At 40.1% G+C, this 12404-nt stretch overlaps 1 protein-coding gene across 1 annotated transcript; it reads left to right on the top strand.

Moving 5' to 3' along the window:
- Positions 1-394: 394 nt before the first annotated feature.
- LOC131224802 (uncharacterized) lies at positions 395-8088 on the top strand. The gene is made up of 3 exons (XM_058220203.1): positions 395-1949; positions 4279-5308; positions 7531-8088. The coding sequence occupies exons 1-3, from the start codon at positions 681-683 to the stop codon at positions 7761-7763; spliced, it is 2532 nt and encodes an 843-aa protein (XP_058076186.1). The 5' UTR covers positions 395-680; the 3' UTR covers positions 7764-8088.
- Positions 8089-12404: the final 4316 nt, after the last annotated feature.

Genomic DNA, 12404 nt, shown 5'->3' on the forward strand with positions numbered 1-12404 from the left:
TGCTGCATCAGATTTTAGCCTTCCGTTGATTTCAGTGTTTGGACCCACCTGATGAATGGATGGCTGGATCTTGACGGCTACTTCAATGGGGTCAACCATATTCACGGCCCAGATTCACACGCATGTCGCACGTTGACAAAAGAAGCCGCACTGATACTATAAGCAAAAGGTACTGAACGCACCTGAATGTAAACCGTTGGCCGTTTTATGTTTCAACTGTCACTGTCGGAAACGTGCAAGATAGTTTGTACGGAAATCTCTTTCAATGATCTATCCACGCCGTGGCCTATCAAATGAACGGTTGCGATCGAACCAGGACACAATTCAATCAGTAGTACGCGGTGTAGATTCTTTTCGCCGCTCTGCGTGTATATAAACCTCGAAACGCAGTACGATCGCAAATCGCTCTCTCGCCCCCTTCGGCGGCTGTTGTTCTTCATCTCAGGTACGATTTACAAAAATCTCCCTCTTTTCTCAAGAAATCCAATTAAATCCCTCTATACAATCAAAACCCTAGAAATTTCATTCCAATAATCTTTTTCCCCCTAAAATTCTGTTTTCAATTGTCAATTCCATTTCTGAAATCAGACCGCAAATTGGATTTTTTTTAAATCCGTTTCTCTCTATATAGAGATTTTGGATTTCATTTTTACGGGATTTTGTAGATTTTCTAGGGTTGGATGGGGAGAGGTGGGAAATTCGATTTTAGGAAGGGGAATCGAAAGAGAAAGAGAAAGCCGATTCAATCGAAAGATGAGGGTTCGGATGATTCTGATGAGGATTACGTGGTGGAAGAAGATGAATCGGAAGATGAGAATTCGGAGGAATCTCGCGCCTTGTCTTCTGGTAATTTCTCTGAAGAGAGCTTTGATTTCTCTGCGACGAGTTGTAGTGGTGGTTCTGATGAGGATCGGAGGGCTGTCCGACCGAAATCTAGAAAGGGCTCTGGGGGAGGGAGGAAATCGGGGGCTAATCGTAGGAAATCTAGGGTTTCAAGCACCACATCTGAAGATCTGTCTGATGAGAGCTTTGATGTTGTGGCGACTAGTTGTAGTGGCAGCTCTGATGAGGATCTGAAGGTTGTCCGGCCGAATCCTAGAAAGGGTTTTCCAGGCCGAAGGAAATCGGGGGTCAGAGAGAGGAAAGTTAGGGTTTATAGGATTTCAGATGATGGCACGGATGATGATGAAGATGAAGAATTCATGCCGGATATGGACGATTTTGTAGATGACGAGGAAGAATATCAGGTTGGAAAGAAGAACAGGGTGCGGAATCAGGTGAGTCAGAGGAAAAGGCCTTCAGAAAGCAGAAGAGCACAGCGGAAATCGAAGAAGCAGAAGGAGAAAAAGAAGACAGCCACCAAGAGACAAGGGAGATTGGTTTTGAGAAGAACAGTGAGCTCTGATGATGATTTTGTCATGGAGGATAGGATTGTGGAAGAGAAGAGTAGGAAGAAGGGCAGGAGAAGGAAGAGGAGAGCAATTGTGCACTCAGATTCGGATTTCATGGATTCCGAGTCTTCAGATTTTGATTACACTATATCCGAGGAAGAAAGAGAGTTGATAAGGGAAGCAGGTAATAATGGGAATTTGACTACTGGCTTAAGGAGTTCGTCGTTGTCAGAGAGAGTGCAGGTTAATGGGGCTTCTACCCGTCAGCAAGTAAAGATTTTGGAAAGGAAGGGGAAAGAGAAGGCCAACGATTTACAGCTCGATGTGGGTAAGCAAGTATGTGGGATTTGTTTGTCAGAAGAACGGGAAGGGATTGTTCGTGGGACACTGAATTCTTGCTTTCATTATTTCTGTTTCACTTGCATAATGGAATGGTCGAAGGTGGAATCTCGTTGTCCAGTATGCAAACGGAGATTCAAGACGATTAGTAAGCCGGCGCGATCAGACATAGGGATTGGCCTAAGGAATGCAGTGATAAGGGTCCCAAGACGTGATCAGGTATGTCATTTTTCTCATATCTATTTTCCATTGACAAAATCAGATATTTGTTTTATACAGATGATTGACACTACTGTCGTTTAATTAGTCAACGTCACGAGTATAGCTAGAACACATACTTGTTATTTGCATGCTAAAACAATTCTTCTTATTACATTTACATCTGACAAACTTGTGATGTACAATATTTTTGTCTGAAATTCAAACAAAGTTATGAATATTGAATGCCCTTAATAAAATATGCAAGTTGGTGACCTCCTTTATGAGGAATCTAATTTCATATTGCCAACTTCCTGTGTTGTACATTCCACATTTCAATCCATGGTAAGTACGCCAAAGCTGGAATCAATTTCATAAGCAATTGAGATGTCTATGGATGTTGATAGTGTGCAGGAACTCTGAGTTGCTGTGGCAATTTTGCGTTTTATGTATATGTAAACTTCTGCCAATGGAAAGAAATATTTCAACCCACACCCACACAGAGACTCACATCTCCTTTCATTAATGAGTTTTAAGTTCCACGAAAGATGGCAGCAACCTGGTTCACCAGTTTCACGCAGCTTCTATCAATGATTTATTCGTTATGTGACATGGGACCACTGTCACAAGTTTTGTTGCCTTGTGGTTTAGCTACGCGTGCTTGGTGTTTGGGATACACCTGAGGCATGCATGATTGCAGTCTTGATACCGCAAGCAAAGTATTCACATTGATGCCCTTTATGGCATCACCGAAATGTATGTTTGAGCATTTGGATAGTATACATCTTCTTGCAAAATATTTTCAAGTGGGTATGATCAAATCATCTGCACATTATGCATGGTTAACCATGTTGAACATGGGTATGCAAGGGAGTCAAGTAGGCAGACATGCATTTAGGTTTTATAAGATACTTATGTTACTTTGTATTATCAATAAAGATACTAAATTAAGACAAAAGAATACGACAGACATCCATTAAGGCAATGGATGCCGATCAGCAATAGAGAGCTCGGAACCACCCTTATAAATTAAAAAAAAAAAACAAAAGTCAGAAAAAGAGACCCCTTATCAAGAGCATCCACTGAGGAATTAGCCTCTTTAGATACCCGACTAAAAGAAATCAATAGCAACGATGCTCTAGATGTAACCTCATTTACGATAAATGCCCAAAACAAGATACTCGTTACTTTGAGTTTAAAAACCCATAACTCTGGTTGAATCTCAGTTGAGTCAAGTTGAAGACTCAGTTGATTCATCGAGTCTTGAATACAAAGATTCAATAGCAATTGATCATCATCATCATTGAAGACTTATCCCAACTAATTGAGGACTCAATGGTAATTGATATTTAAGAATATCATATTGTGGAGTTCTGCAAGTCAGGTGGATACCAAGTCAACTCCTGGTTAGTTTTGACGAGTTTTGTTGAGTAAAGTTGAATCACCTGAGTCACCCAAGTGTAATCGAGTCTTATCCACATTGAATTTTTGATCGAGTCTTGGTGAAATCTGATCTAGTCAAAATCTGATATGGCCTAGTGGAATTGATTTTTCCCCCAGGTTTTGAACTATGGTGTTACACTGTTACCTTGACTTTATTTCCTATTAGTTCAGAACCCAAATGCACAGAACAACAGTATATGGCTGAAATTTCACTGAATTAAAAAAAAAAAAAAAAAAAAATCCAATTTCATAAACACGTGTTTTGCTCTCCTGAGCACCTACAAAAACTCTACAATAACGGTTAGCCTGACTCTGCTGTGACTACATTGTTTCTGTGATAACTAGATCTCATATCATTTTCCTTTTAAAGCTCTCTTTGTAGTTTTTCTACTCCTTTTCACCTTTAATGCTTTCTTTCCTAGTGATTTGTCTCAATAGATTGGTTCTACTTAAAAATAGAAGACCTTTATTTGTATTATCCTGTGTTTGCTGTAGTGTATTTGTAGCTTGCTAGCAATCAATCAGCCAGAGAGAAATTTTAGAAACAAGTTGCATCGGGTGTGGTTCGTTGGCTTACAAATCATTTCAACTCGTCATTTTGAGTTTCTAAAATTTCAAATTACATAATGGGTTTTAGTCACCAATTGTATGTTCTTCTGAAGTTCTGTTCCTGCAATGTGGTGTGTCACGGATATGGTTACCAGTTTTTAGATTGTTTTTTTAGTGTAGATTTGTCGTCTTCACTCTTTTAATAACATTATCATTACCTTTCAAAATATAGAAGGATTTGATTGCCTGTTAACAATATGCTATTTTTGTTCATGCATTTCGGTCTTGTGCATTCAGTGGCTTGTAGTTTTCCCAGTATTTTTTGTACTCTTTTATATGGACCAGATGTTCTTTGCAGGTTTATCGACCTTCTGAAGAAGAAATGAGGGGTTATCTTGATCCTTACGAAAATGTGGTTTGCATAGAATGCCAACAAGGAGGGGATGATAACCTTATGTTACTGTGTGATATCTGCGATTCCTCTGCCCACACATACTGTGTTGGTCTTGGGAGGGAAGTACCTGAAGGTAATTGGTACTGTGAAGGTTGTAAGTCCTCTGATCTCAGGACTGCAAATTCACAAGTTCAGGATTCTGTGCCTGATCAGGGCACTAGCAACAGTGCCTTACGCACCGAGCATGCTGCCAGCAGAATTGATGCAGAAGGTTTTGATATGCATACGCATTCTTGCACAGCCTCCCAACACTCGGTATCTATACCACAACAATTGTCCTCTCTTGGAATTGATATGCTTCCCTCTCCTCGATATACTGTTGGAGAAGATCGCCAAGCTGCATCACCAATGTCTGGAGGGGCAGCTTCAACTGTCTTGGAGAGGCGTAGGCTACGTCTCCGGATACACCATTTAATTTCCAATAGCAGGATGACCCAAATCTGTGAAATGTTCGACAGATCTGATGGGTTGCTGCATACCAGTCATGAAAGTGATGTTCACATTCCTGAAGATGAACATGCAAGACGACTAGAAAGTGGTGTTTCACATTATGCAGCTGTTGAAGGTAGGGCACAAGTCATTGATAGATCATCAACGTTTCAGGGGGGAAGTCGCACCTGCTCAGCACAAAATGGGGATGCTTTTCATCCAAGATTAAGCTATGCAAGAAACCAAGTGACTCAGGGCCTAAGCGCCACCCCTTCCATTGACCTTGCCAATGAATCTTTGCATGCTGAACATGGAGGTATCAACCCATCACACACAGTGTTGGGTGATGAGCAGTGGAGCAGGCCTGTTATTGGGTCTACTGCTAACATTTCTCGATACATGCATAGTGAGGGAGGCAGTTCGCATGCGGCAGAAGATGCTAAAGACCACGTGCGGACCATAGTGAAGAGCCATTTGAAGCTCTTGTGCAAAGACCTTGGGTTGGGTAAGTTTAATTTTCTCATTAAATCCTTTGGCTCCATCTAATCTACTTCTATGAGCAGATTCTTAGTAACTGGATGAGTGACTTTGGATTTGCCATTCTCTTTTTTGTCAAGCATTGGCATGATGATGTTTCCTCGAGCTTCCACTTTGAAAATTTCTTTTTGTCCAGCCTTATTGTTACTCTCAATAATTCAAACTCAAGTCTTTGAAGAAATCTATATCCAGATTATACGCAGAGTAAATAGAGATTAGGGAAGTGTGGAACTTGCACAAAGGCAGATCTGGTAGTTAAGATTATGGAACCTCAAACATTTAGGAGTAGAACACTTGTTTTTTTGTTTTTTTTTTTTTTCAGCAGATAATAATATATCCACAAGCTATTCTGAATATAGCAATAAGTCCAACACTATAATCTCTTACTGTCTTGTGCTTTTCATTCAGTGGGTGAAATCACAGCAATCTATATTTTCAGGCAAATGCATCAATAATATTTTTCTTTTTCCTTTGTTCTTTTTCCCCGAAAGGTACAGAGGCATCAATATCAACTTGTAAAATATTCAAGTTGGTGTCCTAAATAACTGAATTTCAAATTTTGTAAGTTAGCTGTGGAGCTTCGGAGACTTGGATGTATACTTGTAAAATCAGCTAATTGGGATCAGCTACGCGGATCATGTTCCACCATCCACTATCAAGGGCCACAACTTCAGTTTGACCAGAGGTCGCCAAGTCCTTACTACCTCCACCCATGTTCTTTTGGGTCTTCCCCTTACCCTTTTAGAGCCTTCAACTTGCACAAACTCACTCTTAATGGGTGCAGTTCTTGGCCTCCGTTGCACATGACCAAAACTCAGCTTTCCCTCATCTAATTACCTATTAGTGCTACTCTTACGTTCCCTCGAATGCATTCATTTCTGATTCTATCTTTCCTCATCTTGTCAATCATCCATCTCAACATCCTCATTTCAGCTGCACTCATCCTATGAACATGTTGTTCCTTAACTGCCCTACCAGGAATATATGAATTGCAATATCAATAGATAAAACCAGATTGCATATACTGCGTGTATGTCCTTGAGCGACGTACATGATCCTAAACCTAGTGTACCATGTATTGAAGTAGCATACTGTGTACCCCGTACCACGTACAGGAGCAGATCCTGGATCCAGGTTACTTTAGTTTTACACACTTAACCCACGAAGATAGTGTCAAATATTGAGTGTTATTTAAGAGGTTTATCTTTCTCTGGTTTCTTTGATTCTTAATATTTCAGCTTCTTCATTAGTATTTGAAGCCTTGAATTAGTTTCTCTCATTTATTTACTTTCACCTTCCTGCATCATTGTGGAGCTATCATCATGTGGTAGTGCCATAGAAGTTGAGGATGCCACATTTTTGCATTGAAAGAAGTATGAAGAATTGGATTGCTCGCTTATGCACTTTCACCTTCCTGCTACACCTGTGTCCCACCTGATGAATGGACTAGCTGACTATTGCTCTAGGGGAGCTTCATGGTGAGGCCCGCATTTTAGGAGTCTTATATTCTTGACATTAGCACATGAGCCATGTTGCATTAGTGGGGGATCCTTCCTCATATCTCGATAACGTTTCCCTCCTCTTTGAAATCTCTTTGAGTAACATTGTTGTGTTGCTTGACTGACAACCTCCTAGTGTGCTCATTTCTTTGTTGTGCTCATAGCTGGTGCATAGAAACTTCCATTTGCAGTTGAAAACAATTAGGGGTTGGAATACCTGCTTAGTGCATATACAAGGCATGCAGAGAAAAGTTCTGCCATTCCCATGCTGGTCACACCTGCCAACCTGGCCCTTGTATGAGATATCTGACAGGTCAGTCCCACTTTGTAGATGACTAGGTTCAAAAATCAAGTCGTTCATCTCTTCAAGTGGGGTGTATATTGAGTTTGAATTGTTAACAAAAATTTCCGAACTGTCCATTGTTTTTGTCCACACCCCACACGCCTGATGAGTTGATTGATCCAGCTTTTGGACCAAGTCTTGTACATGGTGGGGTCCACCCACCCAGTGTGCCACTGGTTAAGTCCAACATGTGCCATGTGGCCACATGTGGAGGTTTTTGTGGCCTTAGCATAGCAATACTGCTTTGCATATATGACACCTAATCTTGCAAGTAGAAGTTTCAAGTTCTCCAATGATTCTGGAGCATATAAAACCATGCCTAACTCAAAAACTGTTATAATCATACAGGACGTGATGCTTTCGCAGAGATTGCCCGACGCTCTACCCACACCATTTTAGCAGCGTGTGGAATCAGGCACAGCAGGAGTGCTACTATACCCATAGAGCAGCCATCTGACTGTACCCACGTCGAGAAAGAGGGAGAGCAGACGACTCTAATGAAGGGTTATTGTGCATCTTGCTTCAATTCCTTTGTAGGAGATGTGGTGCTGACGATTACGAAGATGAAGCTGCCACAGTAAGGTTTTGGTGCAAGTCTACCCTTTCCTCATTTTTCAATTCATTGTCATTCTTCTTTTCCAATTCTCTTTTTTCTTTTTATTTCTGAAATATCTATTGGAGGGGTATTGATGGATTAGATTTATTGAGATGGGATGGTTTGGACAACAATGCAGTTCATTTGATTCTCAAGTGTTTTAAGTAGTTGTTGCTCTGATAGAAGACTGGGAGTTATACTGTTGTAAGGATGGATGAAAAGCAGCTACATGTCTGTGGTCTGTACACTATATATGAAGATAACTTTTTTTTTTCTCTTCCTCGTCTATTCAAACAGGAAGGTACATTTCATCTCTCCTCTTAGCCAATTTGGGATTATTGTGTATTCCATACAACAGGGATTTTCCCCTTTAAATCCAAGGAAGATTCAAAGGGGAAATCCCCGTTGTGCCTTGTGATGTTGTATGTAATAATTTATGTCCATGAAAATTGAGGAAAGTGGTATTTTTCAGGAAACACTATTTCTAGGAAATAGTGAGAAACGGAAAACTATTTCCCTGATTAATTTTCAACAAGAAAATTTTTTCCTCGTTTCCAAATCTTTTGCTTGTAAAAAGGGATTTTTGTGCAAATTTTATTCAAATATGGAAGATGACACATGTGCGCTGAAGATGGATTGTGGCACGTGTCATGTTGTCACACATGACACCTTGGCACATGTGGGACATTGGCATGTGTGACACCTTGGCACATGTGGGATGCTTGTAGATGGTAGCACATGTTGTGTATGTGACGTGTTGACACATTTGGTATTTTTCAGGAAATACTATTTCTAGAAAATAGCCAGAACTGGAAAGCTATTTCCTTTATTGTTTTTCAACAGGATGTTTTTGAAAGTTTTAATCTCATTTCCAAATCTTTTGTTTGTAGAATGGGATTTTTCATGAAAAATTCATTCAACGATGAAAGGCAATGCATGTGTGCGCTAAAGATGGATTGTGGTACTGTCACATTATCTCATGTATCACATTATCTGATATGACACCTTAGCACATGTGGGACATTGGCATCTGTGACATGTTGGCACATGGGATGCTTGTAGATGGTGGCACATGTTGTGCATGTGCCATGTTGACACATTTGGCGCATGTGGAGCACTTAAAGATGGATGGTGGCACATGTGGCACGTGGTATATTTGCACATGGGGTGCTTGAATTTGAAGGTGGCACATTTGGTTGGCATGCTGGCATGGTGATGGGTGTTTGTACATGTTGTACGGTGGACATTTGCGCATATTTGCATGTGTGTTTGTACATGTAGTACAATGGATAAGTGCGCATATTTGCAGTAGTTGTACATTACCATATGTTACACATGCGAAGCATGTGAAATGCTTAAATATGGATGACAGCCATTTGGCACATGTAAGGTGTTCAAAGATGAGGGTGGCACATGATATTTGTATATGTTGTACATTATCATATGTTACACATGCGAAACATGTGAAGTGCTTAAAGATAAATGGAAGCCATTTGGCACATGTAACATGTTCGAAGATGAGGGTGGCACATGTACATTAGCGTGTGTAGCACATTGAAACCAATAACCAATAGGTTCAGTGTGGGGCCAGCCCTCTAGCTAAACACATATCACCAGTTGAGACCTAACATTACAATGGTTGAGATGTCTTGTTAGGGCTTTGTGGATATCTCAAGCACAAGTAAACCCATTTAGTGTGGGGCCTGAAAACTCTTAGGCCTGTTTGGGAGCGTGGATTTGGAACCCCCAGGATTAGAAACCCCATGGATTAGCAATCCTCCCGATGTGTTTGGCACCCTAGAGTGTGAATCAACTTTAATCCAAAAGTACCTATTTGTGGTATATTTACAGGGGTTTGAATTTAATTACTAAATCAACTTTAATATATCTAATTAGTGAGATATGTAATTTTTGACACAATGGTTGTGATAAGCCTGTTGAAATATATGCTTTGCCTGAAAATGATGAAATTCCAAGTCTCGGATGGGCTACAAGCATAAGATCATGTTGGAGTGACTAACCAATGATTTTTAATCGTTAATTTACATGGACAATGTTTGGACGGTGCTGATCATCATTTGTGGGCCATGTGCCCAATAGAATGATAGTATATAGTGACACACATGTTACCCCCAGGATTAGAAACCCCCTGGATTTGCAATCCTCCCAGTGTGTTTGGCACCCTGGAGTGTGAATCAACTTTAATCCAAAAGTACCTATCCGTGGTATATTTACGGGGGTTCGAATTTAATTACTAAATCAACTTTAATATATCTAATTAGTGAGATATGTAATTTTTGACACAATGGTTGTGATAAGCCCGCTAAAATATATGCTTTGCCTAAAAATGATGAAATTCCAAGTCTCGGATGGGCTACAAGCATAAGATCATGTTTGAGTGACTAACGAACGATTTTTAATCGTTAATTTACATGGACAATGTTTGGACGGTGCTGATCATCATTAGTGGGCCATGTGCCCAATAGAATGATAGTGTATAGTGACATACATATTACCCCCAGGATTAGAAACCCTCTGGATTTGCAATCCTCCCAGTTTGTTTGACACCCTGGAGTGTGAATCAACTTTAATCCAAAAGTACCAATCCGTGGTATATTTACAAGGGTTTGAATTTAATTACTAAATCAACTTTAATATATCTAATTAGTGAGATATGTAATTTTTGACACAATAGTTGTGATAAGCTTGCTGAAATATATGTTGTGCCCGAAAATGATGAAATTCTAAGTCTCGGATGGGCTACGAGCATAAGATCATGTCTGAGTGACTAACCAACGATTTTTAATCGTTAATTTACATGGACAATATTTGGATGGTGTTAATTTACATGGACGATGTTTGGACGGTGCTGATCATCATTAGTGGGCCATGTGCCCAATAGAATAATAGTGTATAGCGACACACATGTTGCCCCCAAGGATTAGAAACCCCTTGGATTTGCAATCCTCCTAGTATGTTTGGCACCTTGGAGTGTGAATCAACTTTAATCCAAAAGTACCTATCCGTGGTATATTTACAGGGGTTTGAATTTAATTACTAAATCAACTTTAATATATCTAATTAGTGAGATATGTAATTTTTGACACAATGGTTGTGATAAGCCCGCTGAAATATATGTTTTGCCCAAAAATGATGAACTTCAAAGTCTCGGATGGGCTACGATCATAAGATCATGTCTGAGTGACTAACCAACGATTTTTAATCGTTAATTTACATGGACAATATTTGGACGGTGCTGATTTACATGGACAATGTTTGCACGGTTCTGATCATCATTAGTGGGCCATGTGCCCAATAGAATGATAATGTATAGTGACACACATGTTACCCCCTGGATTTGCAATCCTCCCGGTGTGTTTGGCACCCTGGAGTGTGAATCAACTTTAATCCGAAAGTACTTATCTGTGGTATATTTATAGGGGTTTGAATTTAATTACTAAATCAATTTTAATATATCTAATTAGTGAGATATGTAATTTTTGACACAATGGTTGTGATAAGCCCGCTAAAATATATGCTTTACCCGAAAATGTTGAAATTCCAAGTCTCGAATGGGCTACAAGCATAAGATCATGTCTGAGTGACTAACCAACGATTTTTAATCGTTAATTTACATGGACAATATTTAGATGGTGCTAATTTACATGGACAATGTTTGGACGGTGCTGATCATCATTAGTGAGTCATGTGCCCAATTGAATGATAATGTTTAGTAACACACATGTTACACCTACAACTATTGAAATGATTTTAGGTGTAATCTAAGCTCTCACCGTGGATTACAAACCCCCTTAAAGAGGGGATTGGAAACCCATGGATTTGAAACCCCCATTTACTTTATGCTGCTAAACAACCAGGGGATTTGAAACCCCCTCCAATTCACAGCGCCAAATGACCCCTCAATTTAAGTGTAACTCATGGATCCCAAAGATTTGGGCCAATGGAAGTTGGGCAGGGATCAACCCATTCTGCATTCCACTCATGTTGCTTTTAGGGCCTGTTTAATTTCTCACTTACACTTATAAGCAATCATAACTTCTCCCAAGCGTTTGAAGAAAGAGGGAAACAGCCTTTTGAATAAGCCTTGAAAATTGTGATACATGCATGTAATCGATGGGGGGTTGCATCCTTTTTAAATCTGTGGGGCCCACCACCACGCAGTCCATCTACCAGCTCATTTCAGGGCATGAGCCCAAAAATGAAGCAGATTAACTTCTCAAGAGAAGTGGATCACACTAGTGGAAACAGGGAGGATAATGACGTCCATAATTGAAAGTTGAAATTTGGCCCATGGCCACGGGTATGCATCTGTCATCCAACCTGTTCATAAGGTCACACATACATGGACGAATGGAAACACAAATATCAGCTTGATCCAAAACTTGTGGCCCCAAGAAGTTTTTCCTATGGTGTGGTCCAATGATGCTTTGGATCTAAAGTTGTACACGAGTCGAGTTAGCTCAGTCAGCTCACTCGACTCAACTCATAAAAGCTCGACTCGCCTCTGCTCGAAATTCGATTCAGACCGAGTCGAGTGGTTTTTGGAGCTTAAAAAAATTTCGAGTTGAGTTCAATCTTTCCCGAGCTCAGCTCGACTTGGATCGAA

Source organism: Magnolia sinica, chromosome 14, assembly GCF_029962835.1.
Source record: "Magnolia sinica isolate HGM2019 chromosome 14, MsV1, whole genome shotgun sequence".
Lineage (NCBI taxonomy): Eukaryota > Viridiplantae > Streptophyta > Magnoliopsida > Magnoliales > Magnoliaceae > Magnolia > Magnolia sinica.

Excerpts from the sequence above, each read along its gene's own strand:
- LOC131224802 (XM_058220203.1), top strand. The coding sequence starts at position 681 with ATGGGGAGAGGTGGGAAATTCGATTTTAGGAAGGGGAATCGAAAGAGA. Across the intron at positions 1,950-4,278 it reads GGGTCCCAAGACGTGATCAG|GTTTATCGACCTTCTGAAGA; the intron begins GTATGTCATTTT and ends TGTTCTTTGCAG. Across the intron at positions 5,309-7,530 it reads GTGCAAAGACCTTGGGTTGG|GACGTGATGCTTTCGCAGAG; the intron begins GTAAGTTTAATT and ends ATAATCATACAG.